The 18,132-nt window shown below is 28.8% G+C and overlaps 2 protein-coding genes across 3 annotated transcripts in view; one reads left to right on the top strand and one right to left on the bottom strand.

Moving 5' to 3' along the window:
• Positions 1-3,868, top strand: part of LOC101499662 (cell division cycle protein 48 homolog) — a 4,823-nt gene extending 955 nt beyond the window's left edge. Inside the window, exons 3-9 of one of the 2 annotated variants that reach the window (XM_073365860.1) lie at positions 2-229; positions 992-1,758; positions 1,846-2,067; positions 2,208-2,279; positions 2,368-2,649; positions 2,813-3,172; positions 3,296-3,868. In XM_073365860.1, coding sequence (XP_073221961.1) covers positions 2-229; positions 992-1,758; positions 1,846-2,067; positions 2,208-2,279; positions 2,368-2,649; positions 2,813-3,172; positions 3,296-3,598 — 2,234 coding nt within the window. In that variant the 3' untranslated portion in view covers positions 3,599-3,868. The remainder of the gene's footprint in view (position 1; positions 230-991; positions 1,759-1,845; positions 2,068-2,207; positions 2,280-2,367; positions 2,650-2,812; positions 3,173-3,295) is intronic. The other variant, XM_073365861.1, reaches the window with a different exon arrangement.
• Positions 3,869-15,362: 11,494 nt separating this feature from the next.
• On the bottom strand, positions 15,363-16,053 carry LOC101499349 (small polypeptide DEVIL 16). Its single transcript, XM_004493930.4, has one exon. It carries the CDS (start codon positions 15,851-15,853, stop codon positions 15,656-15,658), a length of 198 nt encoding a protein of 65 aa, XP_004493987.1. The 5' UTR covers positions 15,854-16,053; the 3' UTR covers positions 15,363-15,655.
• Between the last annotated feature and the right edge of the window lie 2,079 nt (positions 16,054-18,132).

Genomic DNA, 18,132 nt, shown 5'->3' with positions numbered 1-18,132 from the left:
GGAAAGAAAAGGAAAGATACTATCTGTATTGCACTTGCAGATGAAACATGTGAGGAACCAAAAATACGAATGAACAAGGTTGTGAGAAACAATCTCAGGGTTAGGCTTGGAGATGTTGTTTCGGTGCATCAATGTGCGGATGTTAAATATGGAAAGCGCGTTCACATTCTTCCTGTGGATGATACTATTGAAGGAGTTACAGGGAATCTCTTTGATGCATACTTAAAACGTGAGTTACTGCTTTGTTGTGTTTTTGTGGACAAAATAAAGGTTTTTATATTTATTACTTTCTTTATTTTTTTGTTTGCCAATATCCGTTGGTACTTGTGTTTTGTCATCTGCGTCTTTCCTCTTTGTTCAGGGAAGGCTGGAAAGATGAATGTTGCTAGTTTATCTTACAATATCCAGTGATTTCTTTTTCTTCTTTTGTGACAATGGCCTTTTTGATACAATGCTTGTCTTTGAGAATAATGACGGAATTGCAGTGAAAGAGAGCATTTTTTTAGACTAATATTGTTTTGCTTTCTCAAACATTACATCACCTAATAGGAAACAACTGTTAAAAGAAAATAAAATGTGGTCACCAATTTGATACTGTCATCACATAATTCCCAATCACTGACAATGATCTTTATATAGTCGCCTCCTTTAGTTATGGTGGGTTCAATATAATTAGATCATCATTCATTTATGTCCATGATATGGGAATCTAAAGTTTGTACTGTTTTACCGTGTCCAAGCATTGTTCTCTCTGAAAATTCTTCCATTATCAGTGTTTGTACTTCATTTTTCTTGGATAAATTTGTATTGACTTAATAAGCAGTTTCTGCTAGAATTTTTGCTTGCAATTTATTGAAAATGGAATGGCAACAATTTGTAATTTAACTTCCTATATATATGATCTATTAATTGGCATCCACCCCTCACTGACATATAAACTTGTTACATTCTAGTTTCTTTTTGAATTCTAAACCCAGTTTAATGTTTGCAGCTTACTTCCTTGAGGCATATAGACCAGTGAGAAAGGGAGACTTCTTCCTTGTTAGAGGGGGGATGAGAAGTGTAGAATTCAAGGTTATTGAAACTGACCCATCTGAGTACTGTGTTGTTGCCCCAGACACAGAGATCTTCTGTGAAGGAGAGCCCATTAAAAGGGAAGATGAGAATCGATTAGATGAGGTTGGTTATGATGACGTTGGTGGTGTAAGAAAGCAGATGGCACAGATTAGGGAGCTGGTGGAACTGCCTCTGAGGCACCCACAGTTATTCAAGTCTATTGGTGTCAAGCCACCAAAAGGAATTCTGTTGTATGGACCCCCTGGATCTGGCAAGACTTTAATTGCTCGTGCAGTTGCAAATGAAACAGGTGCCTTCTTTTTCTGCATTAATGGCCCTGAGATCATGTCAAAACTTGCTGGCGAGAGTGAAAGCAATCTAAGGAAGGCATTTGAGGAAGCAGAGAAGAATGCTCCGTCCATCATCTTCATTGATGAGATAGATTCCATAGCTCCTAAGCGAGAGAAGACTCACGGTGAAGTTGAGAGGAGGATTGTTTCCCAGCTCTTGACCCTCATGGATGGTCTTAAATCACGAGCTCATGTAATCGTTATGGGAGCCACAAATCGGCCCAATAGCATTGACCCTGCACTTAGGAGATTTGGAAGGTTTGATCGGGAGATTGATATTGGTGTTCCAGATGAAGTCGGGCGTCTCGAGGTTCTCCGAATTCATACAAAGAATATGAAGCTTGCAGAAGATGTAATGTTGAAATTCCTTTCCCCTAAGTTACGGTTTGATTTGAGTAATCTGTGTTCTGAAAGTAATTGTCCTTTGTGTCATTTGCAGGTTGATTTAGAAAAGATTGCCAAGGATACACATGGCTATGTTGGTGCTGATCTAGCTGCTTTGTGTACTGAAGCAGCACTTCAATGCATCAGAGAGAAAATGGATGTGATTGACTTGGAAGATGAGACAATTGACGCCGAAATATTGAACTCTATGGCAGTGTCAAATGAGCATTTCCAGACTGCTCTTGGATCAAGCAATCCTTCTGCTCTCCGTGAAACAGTAAGTATTTTTCCAGAAGTTTTTGTTTGTCATTGTTAAGCTTCCTGTTCTCTCGCACTCACTCTCCTGGGTAAACTTTTCTGTCTGCTTCATGCAAAGTTTGTGATGTATCAATAATTTTGACTTCTTTATTGAACCAGGTTGTTGAAGTTCCCAATTGCAGCTGGGAAGATATTGGAGGTCTTGAAAATGTTAAGAGGGAACTCCAAGAGGTGACTAAAGCTCTTACACGATCACTTTGATATACTACTTTCCTTTCATCTGCCTCTGAACTCTTACACTGTTCTTTTTTTTTTGCAGACTGTTCAATATCCAGTGGAACACCCCGAAAAATTTGAGAAATTTGGAATGTCACCTTCTAAGGGAGTTCTTTTCTATGGTCCTCCTGGCTGTGGTAAAACACTTTTGGCCAAAGCTATTGCCAATGAATGCCAGGCAAACTTCATCAGTGTAAAAGGTCCTGAGCTACTCACAATGTGGTTTGGAGAAAGTGAGGCTAACGTGAGGGAAATTTTTGACAAGGCTCGTGGTTCTGCTCCGTGTGTTCTATTCTTTGATGAACTTGACTCCATTGCAACTCAGGTTGGTACTAGCCTGGGTTACTAAGCTATTGTTTGGAATTTTGGCAAAATCTATTGTCACTTTTATGACCCTTAACTCATTCTAACTATTTGGAATAGAGAACATTTGCTTTATTTTTTGTGGTTACCTCCCCTTAAAATATTTGCTTTGCTTTATCCTGCAGAGAGGCAGTAGTGTTGGAGATGCTGGGGGTGCTGCTGACAGAGTTTTGAACCAGCTGCTGACAGAAATGGATGGGATGTCAGCAAAGAAAACTGTGTTCATCATTGGCGCCACTAATCGACCAGACATTATAGACCCAGCCCTTCTGCGTCCAGGCCGTCTAGATCAGTTGATTTATATCCCCCTCCCAGATGAAGATTCACGTCATCAGATATTTAAAGCTTGCTTGAGAAAATCCCCCATCTCAAAAGATGTTGATATTAGAGCTCTTGCAAAGTACACCCAAGGATTTAGTGGTGCTGATATTACTGAAATTTGCCAGCGTGCATGCAAGTATGCCATAAGAGAGAACATTGAGAAGGTACAATTCTGGGCTCCCTTTTCTATGTATTCCATATTTTAAGTCCCTTGACATTTGAAATTATTACAGAAATTGGATCTTTTTAAGATTTGTTTTGTTGATTTACTATATTTTGCTTGACAGGACATTGAAAGAGAGAGAAGGAGAAGTGAGAACCCTGAAGCCATGGAAGAGGATGTTGAAGATGAGGTAGCTGAAATCAAGGCAGCTCATTTTGAGGAATCAATGAAGTATGCACGAAGGAGTGTTAGTGATGCTGACATTCGCAAATACCAGGCATTTGCTCAAACATTGCAGCAGTCCAGAGGGTTTGGATCTGAGTTTAGGTTTGCAGATTCCAGCTCTGGTGGCACTACTGCTGCTGCAGGGACATCTGACCCATTTACATCTGCTGGTGGAGCTGATGATGATGATCTTTACAGTTAGGTCAAACTTGTATGCTCGATGTTCATTTAAAGAATATGCCAGTGCTGTCTTATTTATGTACTTGTCATTTTGCGTATTAAGTCCCTAAGGCTTCCTTTGGATTGTCATTGGCATTGCTTCGTAAAGGAATTTGTTTATATGGCAAGCATTAGGTGCGAGCCTCATCGAAAGTTGGAATGAATTATTTTCAGTTTTTTTTTTTTTTGTATAACACAACAGCTTTTGGAGCTATTCTTAAGTGCTTACATTTCACAGGAACGATGTTTTACACATTTATGTCTTAAAGTTTTACACGCTTACGCGATGAAATTGATGTTACGTTGTATACGATATTATTTCACTCATTATTAAAAATATTTATCGTTATTAAAAAAATCCATGTTTTTGGATAGTAATTAATGTTCTAATTTGTTCAATAAATTGACATAAAAAACCTTGTCCAAAAATTAAGATAAAAATCAAATCAAAGTTATCTTTACGAACTTCATGAGAAAAAGAAAGACTAATTTTGATAGTGTGAACTAATTTTATAACGATAGTGTACGGTTATTAAACTTATGCTTTATTAATTAATGATATTTCTTGATTTGGAATAAAATTTTAGACGGTTATATTCTATAGTCTCTCCCAAAACATGATTTGATTGAGCTTGTGATAATTTGCAGATCTTATTTCCGTCTCCCAAAATAAATTTTGATAGAACTGTGATAACTTTGATATTTTTTGAATTTTAAATGGTAAATGTTTAACAAACTTTGATATTTTTTTATGTTATTTAAGACACATTTATAGTTGGCAGAATAATATGAATAATCAAATTTATGTCTGTATGGTTTAGGTTAATAAGAATAACTACCAAAATATTGTGTATGGGTTAAATATGGAGTGCAATCCATTTAAGAGAGGATATAGAATATAAAAATTAATAATGGAAATAAGAAATAGAATGTGTGTGGAGGTAGGGGATATTGTAAAAGAGAAAGAAGAGAACAAAAGAAATAAAATGAGATAAGAGGAAGAGAGAAAACGAGAGGTGAGATGTCAGATGAGGAAAAAAAGGAAGAGAAGAAAATGGTGTGAGAGAGTGACAGGATGAAGAAATAACTCACTGAGTGAGGGAAGAAGATAAATATGAAAGAAAAAGAGTTAGAGCTCCAACAAGAAAAGGAGAAGACAAAACTAAGACACTCTCATCTTTTTGTAATTTCTCTAAGGTTCTTAAAACCTTTTCTAGGGGTGTTCAGTATTTTGATTGAATGTTGCTAATAACTATTCATGATTTGTATGGTTGAATATTGTAATAATTCTATTTGATTTAATATCATTGATTATATGTTAGGTGTGTGTTACTACGGAGAATTGTTGTTTTATTATAATTATTAAGTGGTGTCGTTGAGTTGTTGATGAAATGGTAATTGTTTAGTATCAATAATTAATTGGCTTTTATGTCGAATTTTGAATATATATTTTACTTAATTTAGTAGATGAATTTGAGAATATAAAATTTGAAATGAAAATAATACAATGTGTCTTTGAATCTGTATAAATATATTTTTAGTATTTTGTTCATAACTTTTTTCATAAATAATGTTTAAAATTGATTTTATTCTCATTAGAAATTAGATTTAATTACATTTAAAATAAATATTTATTTCACAAATTTTCATTGAGAATTGATAGAAAAAAATTAAGTTACCGTTGAAAAATATATATTGTTTCGTTTTTGTATTTATATACCTTATTTTATTAAACTATATTAATTAAATACCTATTATATAAAATAAAAATATATTTATAAACTATAGATTCTATCTCTTTCTTGGTATACAAGGTGACATCTCTAAAATAGTTCACAACCAAAGCAGCAACACTCATGCCCATTTATTGCACTGTGAAATTACAGAACAAATGCAGGTATTTGGCATCTACCATTTCTTGTTTGTGCAGCATCATCTGCCTCTATGATGATGTAGATGGTCTAATTCTTTCACCTGCGGCAAATATAGCTATAATTTTATGAAGGGACTAAATATAGAGCGGAAAAATAGAATTGTAAGAAATTCATCTTTTATTTTATTTATAAGGGTTGTTTTTACGATTTTCATTGCTAACTAAACTCTTTATTTAATTATTATAGAAATTAAAAGAGTCAAAATAAAATGAATAAATTTATCAATCACATAATATTTTTTAATTGTCCAGTTTCTATAAATTTTTAATAAATAATCGTGTAGCTAAATATAAAAATATACCAATTTATTAAATAAAAAAAAACAATATATCAACTTATAAAAAAAGATAAGGTAGCATATCATTCGCAATTGAAGGAAATAATGTACTGTATACTTTTCTCTCCATCTTCTAAGAAGGGATGAAAAACATACTCAAACCAAATTCTTGATCTAAATGAAAAAAATTACACTATAGTTCTCTTAGTTGTTGCTATTACAAATATCATAAAATTGTTGAGACAAAATCTCAATTTAATGTTTTGATGAAAACAAACACAAAGTTAATTAAGAATTCTAATTATGATTCTAAGTGTTTTGATATTTAACATATGTTTTTGAGTATGTTAAAACAAGATAGGTATCAAACATCACAAATCAGATCAAAGAAAGCAGTTCTGGAAAATGAAGATTGATTCTGGAAAACGAAGATTGATCTTAAAGCTATTCAGGAATACGAAGATTATCTTAACCTTCTGCTGAGAAACGAAGAACAATATTCGTTTATAGCATAAGCAAGGATAATCAGTTTCCTTGTAAAAAGATCAATCCTGGAAACATCATTCATCTTATATTCTCATATAGAATCAGCAAAGGATCAATCTGAGTCACATTTGTTCCAGAATTTGAAGAATCAAAGACATGCTTCAATAAAGGCATAATACAAGATCATTCTTCAAATAAGGCAAGTGCAAGTACAAAGCTACAAGCTGTAAAGAACACTGTTGATTGTACCTTTCTAAACCTGCACACGTGACTGAAAATGATGCACTCAAATCAGACATCTGACACAATCACAAAGTACAAGTTTGTTCATCAAAAACAAATTCGAAGATCAATCCTGGTTCTCAAGATCGATCTTGGATGTAGCTGTGATTACTCTTGTTTTATGACACACTTTATCCAACAGCTTTTTCATGACAGTTGGCCCTATTTCAACGGCCATATGAGTTGTCCCAAGCTTTCTTGAAGTCTATAAATGCAGCTTCAAGATGAAGAACAAAATACAACTCAAAGTACCAAGCAAAGATCAATCATTTCAATCATACTCAAGCATCTCAATATCATTCTTAGAGCTTGTTGTTTTTAATCTTTGTGTTGTGTTAGAATCAGTATCAATTGAGTTCTATTTACATAATCTATTTCTCAAACAAGAGTTGCGAAAATATCCAGATTCAAAACAATCTCAAAATCACCAATTTGTAACTCAAGGTTATTTTGTTAACAAAAGCTAGAGTGTTTTGTAAAAATCCTTTCATGTTTCGAAAGGTAACTCGAAAAATCCTTTCTGAAATAGTAAGGTAGAACTGAGGAAATCCTTTCTAGGTAGAAAGGTAGAAACTGTGTAAAGATCAAGATTGATCCGTGAAAACCAAGAACGATCTTGGCTTGAACACTTAGTGAAAAATCTCACGGTTATGAGGACTGGACGTAACCCGGATTGGGTGAATCAGGATATATCCTCGTGTGATCTCTCTATCTCTATCTCTATCTCTATTTATCTTATGTTTTACAATCAAATCATATTTTGATAAAATTGATTTTACTGTTTTTAAAGCAAACCAAGATTGATCTTCAACAAAACCAAGATCGATCTTCATCACTGCCAAGATCAATCTTGGATTGAGATCTTATTTTTAAAACAGAATTTTTAAATGGAACAATTATAATTCAAACCCCCCTTCCTTATAATTGATATTTCTACTTCAAAAATTGTGTATATATATTGAATCTATATATTGGATGAGATATGAAATGAAATTTTGTTTATAAGTGAGATATTTCTGACCTTACAAAGTTAATTAGTAGAGTTGAATTAGACTAAATTCCAATTTTAAAATAATATCAATTTTAAAATAATATTAAAATTTATAAAATTTGTTGGGCCACTTGTTGTCGAGTCACTCAAATAATACTTGAGATATTCTATGTGTGAGGAGGGACACATTTGACAATCGACATGAATGAGATATGATCTAAGAATGTATTTAGAAGTGGAAGACATCTCTTATCTTACTACTCACTTTTATAAAGTTAAATTAGACCTTATCTAAATTTTAAAAGTGTAAAAATTATTTCCATTTTCTTTTGCTCTGATAAATAATTATGTTGTCTCCATTACCCAAATAATAGAGGTGACAAAATATATCTATCATTCTATCGCGCCAAATTTTAACTCATTTATAGACGAGAATAAATGAGGTTTTAGATGTTCAAATTCTCATTGGTTTTCACCACTTAAACCTCCAAATAAATAATGTCAACTATCAAATTACTTTATAAAATCTATTTTTTCTAACAGTTTTTTTTTATCGAATCAATTATATTATAATAATGATGAATTCAAGTAGACTATTTTAAATTGTATTACTTGCATTGATTTAATGGACTAATTTAAAGTTTATTACTTATTTTAGTTTTAATGGAAATCCAATGTTTTTTTTAATGATAAAATGGCGATCCAATATTATTCTACTTTTTACTTATAATTTTGTTTTTGTAAAGACACATTTTTTTTCAAAAAATATAATTTTTTCTTACTATTTTTTAATTTGATACACATTCATGGGATGAAAATTTCCAATTAATCTTACCTACCTCTCTTAATTTAGACGAATTGATTGGGGGGCAGGTTGGCAATTAGCAATCCTAGCAAGTAATCTTTAATCCTTATGTCCTTATAAAGACGTGGAAAAATGTCATATTAGTTATCACATCCTATTGAATTAATGGCTGACATATTTGTTTGAGTCAAATAAACAAATTCACATGTTAAGTGATCGATGGGACATTGTGGGGGACTTTGCAACGGCCCAAGTCAAGTTTTGCAGGAGAAATAGGGTTCATGTTCCTCATTGGAAAGCAAGCCACGAGTTACTAGTCTTATAGGGTTGGTGTGAATTGACAAAAAATAGGGTTGGTGTGATATATATGATTAATTAATTCACTACTAATCAATACAATTAATATTTGATTTGAGTTTGGGAGCGATAAAGGTGGGAGTTTTATCTATAACTATGACCATGTTTAGGACCCCTTGAGGCCCAATGTGGAAATTTTGAGCACCTAATTTATCTAAGTGAAATATAAACCACCAAAATGACATAATTGTTAAAAACCTAAAGAAATAAAGTGTAATTGATTATATAAATTATAAATAAATTTTTATAAATAGTGTATATATATATATATATATATATATATATATATATATATATATATAACATGATAGTTGATAAGTGAGTTCCATATATATGAAGAGAAAAAAAAGAGAATCTCACTGAAATGATTTGCAAACATATATAGGGTCTATTTGTTACTGATGGAAAAAATTATTTTGAGATGCATTTAATAATTTAATTAGATATTTTTAAGAGAAATAGAAATTATGTGTTTATTTACTATCTTTTTTCAGAAAATTCATTTCTAAAAGATGATTTTTTTCAAAAATGAATCAAAACAAAATTTTCATTTTAATTAAATTTTAGAATTTTTTTTCAGATTCTCGTTTATTTAAACTATAACAAACGAACAAAAAACTCTTTATTTATTTAAAAATGTGACTATGATCTTTAGTTTATATTCATAGTAACCTAACTATCTTGTCCATAAACTTAAAAAAAAACTATATTGTATGGACGATTATAGAGTAAGGAATTTTGGTTACCACTTTGTAGAGCAAGACTTCATTATGCTTACAATTTGTCTTATGTAACATTTTTTTTCTAAAGATAGTCTTATGTAAGATTAAGTAACATACAATTCTTTTTTACATATGAAACACACAGTTTTTCTTTGTCTTTTTCTTTTTTTAATGATTAAAGGTAATAATTAGTTATTATATTAATTTTTTATTTTTTTGTTTTAAGTCCGAGTCCTTCAATTCTTTAAATTTTAATTCAAATCTACTCAAAGCATGAAGTTAAGGAGCAATTTTATTTCTTAATTTTTTTAATTAAAAAAATATCAATAATTTAAATCAAAAATAATTTCAATCAAAATTTGAAATTCAAAGAAACAAGTTAGTTTGAGATATTTATTAGGTTCACTTAGTCCAACTTTAAAACATTCAAAATCTAAAAAATTTATTATTTAAAAAAAAAATCTAGAAATATCGTAGTACACATTAATAGTAATAACTATTAACTTGCATATAGTCAAACTTCTTATAATTAGATATTTGACAAAAAAAAAATAATAATCATATATTACATTTATAAATATAAAAAACTTCACGAGAAATACAATTCAAAGTATCATATGATTTGAATGTTGCGAATTTAAATTGATTAATATTATTAAAGAAAATTAAATATAAATGTTTTAATATTATTTAAAAAAATATTCATTGGTAAGTGGTTTTTTTACTATTTTATTGATAAGTGTTTAATAACTTAAAGTCTTTTCAAATTTAGATAGAGCCTCCCTTCTTATAAATTTAAATGTAAGCAAAAACAAAAAAAAAATAGTGTGAATCGATCGAAGCCAGCTTCATCAGTAAAAGAATAAAATCGAAGCTAGCTTCATTTTCGTGATTGAGAGGGTAGGTTGTTGGTTGGCAATCATCTAATGCATTGGTAGCACAATAATTGGTCAGAAAAAACATCAAATCATATCATATGCCCTAAAATAATAATGGAGAGAGCGACATCATTCATATATATATATAATAAAAGATTGTTCTTGTAAACATCTTTATAAATATTCTTTGAATTTTAAATTTTATTTTAATTCAACAAATTTTAAAATCTAATTCATCTAAATAAAATATTATATATATATTTTTACTGTGACAGCTATTAAAAAATTCGTCTAAACCTTTTTTAATAAAAAAAATTGTATTTATATACATATATAATATCAATGCAAAATTATTGTATATTAAAAATCAACAACGACTCCTATAACAACAATAAATAATTAAATAATTATTTTTAATTTTGAAATTATAAAAATATAATGTGATAAAGTAAATAATTACAATAAAATAACAATGTAAAATTAGTTTAGGGCCAGTACAGCATCTTTAAATTCAAACAGTATCTATATAATGATGGTTTTGTGTGCAGTACAGTTTTATGAACACCCACACGTGCGTATCCACGTGGGAAGTTTTAAGTGGATGATACAAAGAAACAGGAATAGAAATGGGACACCTTGAATTGCTTTTGGGGTGACACAGTAACAATCCAACATTGTTTTTAACCTTGTCAGGATTGCACGTGTTTTCCACCAGGCCCCCTACCCTTACCCTTTTTCAATTCATAGTGCTAACTAATAATAGTATTTGACTAAGCAGCATCACCAAACAATGCCTAATTATACCTCAATTTACGTATGCACTTTCAATCCTTATACTTATGTTTCTCTACATATTAATACTTCACATGCCCGTTTTTGTCGTCAAAAATATTTTTTACATTTAGATTAAACCCTGTAAAAAGAATATAGTTAAAATTTGCACTATAAATATAAACAAGGACGATTACATACAAAAATGAGTAGACGTACACACATATACAAATATTTTAGTATCCATCCAACCACACATTCGCAAAGTATATATTTATATTTTTTATTTATAATTATATTAATATATAAAATATGTGTAATTAACTAATGTTGTCAAAAAATATGTGTAAGTTGACTAAACCGTTTGCTACTCTAAATGCTCGAACATAAAAGAATGTTATAAAAAAAATATTGAATATATAATATGTTGATTTTTTTATGATCTTAGAATAATTGATAAATATATATTATAATTAATTCATACAGCTACGAGATTCAAGTTTGAACTCGATACAAAACGTTCAACTTAACAATATCGATATTTGATTGTTGAATTATGACTTAAAGACCATAATATTATTACTTTATAATTTTAATTAACTAGTAATATTGTGAAGATTAAAGTTGTAATTAATATGATGTATCAATGTTTATATATATTTTGGTGGATAGTAAACTTGTAATTTTATAGATTTAAGAGTTAAATAAATTTTTATACCATAAGTTTTTAACATTTTTTTTAGTTCATTTAAAAAAAATCCAACTTTTTACTCCTTGATTTTATTTCTTTCATTTTTGTTCTTTATTTTTAAGTCAATTCATGTGCATCATTTAATTTTTTGTAATCATGTTTAGGAACTTATAAACGTCTCTTTACAAATTTTTAGAATTTTTTAACAAAGGATTAGTTAAATAGAAATTTTAAGTGAGTTTTTAGCACTTAAACTTTATATTTAATTAATATTTTATTAAAAAATCTAATTTTTTGTGGAAGAGATTCTTATAATATTATTAACATAAAATTATTAAAAAATAAGAAGAGTACACATGAATTGACTTCAAAACAGGGATAAAAAAATGAAAATATAAACTTTTTTGGGCCTAAAAAATTGAAATTTTTTTATAGAGACAAAAAAATATTAAAATTTTAATGGGACTAAAGTTGATTTAACCCTAAATTTATTCTTTGAATTTTATCATGATATGCACTAATTTAAAATTATTAGGTATAAGTTAAACACTTTAGTTTATAATTATCATAACTTTTTAAAGAAGTTTTAATATTTTTTATTCTGATAAAATAATATAAAATTTTGTGATTCATCGATTATTTTAACTAAAATGGAGATAATAGGTATGAATATGAGTACTTAGGCATCAAAAACCAAAAGTACTTAGGCATCTTGAATAGACAGCTTCCAACTTCTTATTTTTTCAACTGACAACTTCCAACTTACACATAGATAATATATAGAAACTAAACAAGCTCTCTGATTATGGGCCTTGGCCCATATATAAAAGTGTAAGGACAAGAATCAAAATAACCGGGGGTGTGGCTCCACTCATACTATGCACTAATCATCTTTCAATGTTCTATTTATGTACAAATTCTTTTCTACACATTTATGTACATTTTTTTTATTTTTGAAAATATATTCATAATGGTAAACTATCTTTTTTTTTTAATAGTTAATGGAAAGAGAAAAATATTAAATACCAAATGTTGAATTTCTAACTTGTCTTTAGTTCACCAAGTGAACTACATACTAAAAAAACTAGTATTAATTAAGTATACTGTATGTTTGTAAGATATAATTCAATAAACACTGATATTATTAAACTCACAATTTCACATGTAAATTTTAACACCCTCAATTAAAAAAAATTAAAAAATAGTGTATAATAGTTTAGTGTGGGAGTTGTTATGTTTAAGGAAATATTGAGGTGGGTGTGGGTGGGACCAGAAGGTTAAGAAAGGTGAATGTGAAGAGAGGGCCGCACGAGGGTAAGGTCAGTAGAATGAATGAATCGTACCCCCACAAACACACACACACACACACACTCCTTCCCATTACGATCCCTGCTGTCTCCCATTGTAGCCCCACCATACATAACCTATACTCTATGTTAACACCACCCCCACATGTCATTTTACTACCCCTGATTAAACCAACCTTAATAATTTCTCCACCTCAACAACTATAATCACATTAGTGCCAATTTTAAGTACCTTTACACGTTAGCATCAACAACTATCATCATAGTAGGTTGTATGATATTTTGCTATAATTTTTTTACAAAATTATTTTTTATTGTATTATATTTTTATAATTTTTTTAAAAGAGTTTAATTTGTATTACACACATTATAAAATATTTTACAATTTTATCATATTGCAACTATTTATGTTTATTATTTTAAAAATAATTATTTTATAAATCAAATATTTTTTAACGTCAGATGATTGTGATTCGTTGTCAATGTAAAAAATATTATATTAACAATGTATATAAATTAAATTCATTTTAAAATTAAATCTTCTAATGAAAAATTGATTTAAATATTTTATTATAAGATATTATTTTAAATATTACATTTATTTACTACAAATTTTTGCATAATTAAATTTCAAAAAGTAATTAAAATAAAAAATTTATTTTAAAAAGCTCTTCATAAATATTATTTTTAGAAATATCTTTATTAAAAAAATATAATTTTTATCATGTTAAAATATTTAATAATAAATATTTAAATTATTAAATATTAAAATTATTTTTTTGAATCGATAACAAGTGGATTTGAAATAACTTGTAATATTTTAAGTAAATTTTCATAAAAATTGTTTTAAGAGATATAACTTTAATAAAAAAATTAAAATAAAAATATTAAGACGACAAAAAATTTATGTTTGAATACGTTCGCAAAAAAAAAAATTAAACAATAAATTTATAGTCAAAAAATTATAAATCATAAATTAAAATTAAAATTAAACATCAAAATTAATTTTATTCGGGAATAATTGAACATATCAAAATCAGTTATTCACATTTAAAATTAATTTTATTATTTATTTTATTATGTTTTAAATTTTGATATTATTAATAAGGAAATTTCTTTGAAGTTTCACGGTGGATGAAAAAACAGTATCGCTTTCAATACGTGACGATGAACAGAAGTTATTTTGTCTGATAAATAAAAGCTAATGATTTGAGAAAGCAACCACACATTTAAAGTTTGTTTCGTGCTGACTCATTCTTTCCTATCTCTCCCTAATTTGACCAACCATATGTTTCTGAAATTAACTAAATTTCACTTACGTTAACCAACATCATTAATATTTCCGTAACTTTATAAACTTGTCTTTATTTGCTGACCAATGTGAAGTGGCTATTTTCTCTATTAGATAGTGTTGGTTAACGTTGTAATTTGAACTATAATATTTAAATTTAAATTATAACGTGCAAATCCTATTCATTTAATATTTTCATTAATTTGAAATTGATATGATGTGGAATTTTATTTGTTGGATGAATTGAAACATTTAACCAAGAGACAATGTTGGATTTGAAGACACAAAATATTAGCTAGAAATAAGTGGAAAGTTATATTATGAAATATATGACGATGGACCCAATAAAATAAATTCAATTTGAGGCTTGATCTTGTCTGATGTTTCCTTAGCACTAGGACCATTGTCAAGAAAATTGACTAATCAATAAATAAGTATTCTCTAATGTCTACATTTTGAACACTATTACTATATAGTTTTCAACCTTCTCTGCTCCTGCTTACCCTGTATCACCAAGTAGCAACAAAAAAAAAAACCTATTTTTATATTGTTTTAATTTAATATATATTTAATATGATTTTCAAAAGCTTGGCAGTGGCAAGTGAAGGAAAATTTCAGTATCCACATGGTTTCTTCCTATTATTTTAATTAAATACACTTGCAATAATTTCACACCAAGAAATTAGAGTTGAGAGAAACTTTATGAGAGTAATAAATTACTGATTTATTTTCCATGAGAACTATGCCTAAGAAGAATAATCAAGAAGCAAGAGATAGAATAGAGGACAAGTTAATTGCAAAGATACCTCTTGAGAGGAAGATGTCTTTGTAGGAATAAAAAGCAAAGTTAATTAATTTATAAATTGTTAAATCAGAATCTCATGAATCATTTCAACTTAGCATATGACTTAGAACTAAAAAATATAAAATAAAATAAAATAAGAAAAGCATAGGATGGTGATGAATGAAATGACATTAATTGAGTTTCATAGACATACTCTTGACATCTGAAAAAGAAGATCTACTCAATAGTTGTGAAAGTTGAAACAGATCTAATCTCTTTCACATGTTAGCAAATGCATGTAATTTACACACAAATGCAATTCTATAAGAAAAAAATTACAAAGCAACAATTTTTAGTATCACATAAAACCCTCTTAATTATGTTACAACCTTGTAATAATGAAATACTCAAACAAAGAAATACACTTAATCTCAGAAGTATCAGTGTTACATAGCTTAACTCGATCAGTGCTCGGCACGCTCGTGCCAACACAAAAGCATTGCAACGCAACGGCCAAGAATGTAGAATTTTGCACGCTGCTTCTTGACCAAGTGACTACACTTCTGGCCAAAAGACTTGCAAGCATTACAACCTTCTTGTTGTTGTTGATGATGTTGATGACTATTTTGGCTCCTAGTGTTACTAATTTCCTTCACTGCCATGAATGATTTTCTGGCAACTCTTGATATGCCACCATATAGTAATGAATCTAGTGGTAGAAAATAGAAGCATGGTACCTTTGGCTTCCACTATAGGTATTTATATATATAGCAAAGAATAATTTTTTATCTATGGGTAGGAATGAAGCTAGTCTTCTAGATCAAGTATGGACTGTTACTATTGAAAAATCACTACTTGTCAGAACCATATGGAAATAGAATGGGCAAAGGTTTCAACTATATATTATTTTTTACCCCTACTAGATACTAGTGTAATTTCTTCCGTCTATTTGGATAAAATATTAAACCTCTTTTAGCTTAATCCGATGTTTTAGTTTTACCGTTTATTATTATACTTCACATGGATAAGAGATTAGTCTCTACAATTGCACTTACACAATTTCGAGTTTTTATCATTTTTTTTAAATCTTCCCATGCCAAAGTATATTTTTTGGGAAAGACCTTTTCAAAAAAATAATTTTTGGGATAGTTAAAAAGAGAAATTATCATTGTACTGTTCAAGTGTGTTGAAACTTTTCTTTCTAAATACTATATGTATGGCAAGGATATATAATGTTAAATTGGACAATAACATATCTCCCTTATTTTAAGAGTAAGGATTATGGGATTAAAAGCTAATGTTTCATTCAGCACTAACCAATTTGCCTACTTAGAAGGATACAACTACTGGCCCATCAAATGTGTATGCTTTCTATATTTGCAATAAGATGGTGCCTACTTGACCCCTTAAGAATTGTTTTTTGTTGTTAAAATCTTGTAGATATAAGCATAATTGAGTTTTATTATTTTTGTTCTAGTTACATTATTGTTCGTGAAAACATTGACATTAAATTTCCTTGATGAAGGGTATGCATGTTATGTCCGGGTCATTAGTCACATTTGTAACATAATGTATAAGGCGTGCTCAACTATTATATCTTTTGTCAATTTGTCTTCCTAAATTAATCTAATAATAATTTAGGTTGGGACACTAAATAAACACTATATATATATATATATATATATATATAAAGAATTTATGATTTGTTATCTGTTACCAATATTTTTCTCTTGCTTAACAAATTAACCATTGCATTTTCGTATTCTTCCTCTACTAATTTGGGAATATGAACCAAGAGAGAGAGAGAGAGTGAACTCAATTATAGGTTCATTTGTTCGTCCATTATACATTACCCTAAAATGGTCAAAATTTGAAGAACTTGATGAATATGGACACAAGTTGATAGCTATAGCCCAATTAAGGAATCTAATGTTTTTGCTAAAGAGATAATATATAGGAGGGTGGAACTTGACAAGAAATTCAGATGCACAAGTTGAGGTTTTGTTTTTGTTTGGTGATGCTACTATAATTAATTAGATGTCTTCTTCGAAGGACCTATCATGTCTTTGCTGTTTAGCTTGTCTTAAAGTTGAATAGCCTTTTTTGGGTTTGAGCCTTTGAGGATTTTAATGCGTTGGTTTGAAAAGATTAATAATTTTCCTCTTTAAGGATGATAAGAGAAGTCCTAATTATGGTTAAAGATACAAGACAATAAACAAAACATTATTATTTGCAAACCACTTGTACCTTTCCTTTGTCATCATCATGTCGTTTAAGTTCTAATCACATGTGTATCTTTTGTCAAGTTTAGTGTCAATAGTATATAATTAGTGTTTTTATAATTGCACATAAGTCTTTCGACTACTTTATACTTTCTCTTATCCTTTTTATAAGATATTTGATTAAAATTTAATCAACAAAAATTGATGTATCAAATCTATATTATAAATAAGATATATCAATTTTTATTGATAATTTTTTTAACCCAACTGTCTCTTATAAAAAGAACAAAAGGGAGTAATAATTTGAATTCATAACAAATATATACTCCATTTATTTAATAATAAATGTCTTTTTTTGCATTTTACAAATATTAAAAATGACAGAATAATAACTTTATTAAATTATATTTATTAATGATGCGTTTTTATTAAATTCTATTTGTGTTGACTCAATTTTCTTTTATATTTAAGATCGAATGAAGTATTAATTAAAGAGTTTCAATGTACTATTGAAAGAATACAGTTAACCTCAAATTGAAAACTAAAATGAGTAAATGGCAATTAATCAAATACAAGCTTTCAATAATCAAATAAGTTAGATTATTATAATCAAATACAATTATTGAAAACTATAATAATCAATTTTTAGGAGTATAGGATTGAAAAGATAAGAAAATAACAATATCTCCTCCAAATAAATATTTAAGTTTTTTAGGGTT

Source organism: Cicer arietinum, chromosome 3 (assembly GCF_000331145.2).
Source record: "Cicer arietinum cultivar CDC Frontier isolate Library 1 chromosome 3, Cicar.CDCFrontier_v2.0, whole genome shotgun sequence".
Lineage (NCBI taxonomy): Eukaryota > Viridiplantae > Streptophyta > Magnoliopsida > Fabales > Fabaceae > Cicer > Cicer arietinum.
The sequence above is the reverse complement of the archived record's forward strand: the minus strand, read 5'-3'. Positions and strand labels throughout refer to the sequence as shown.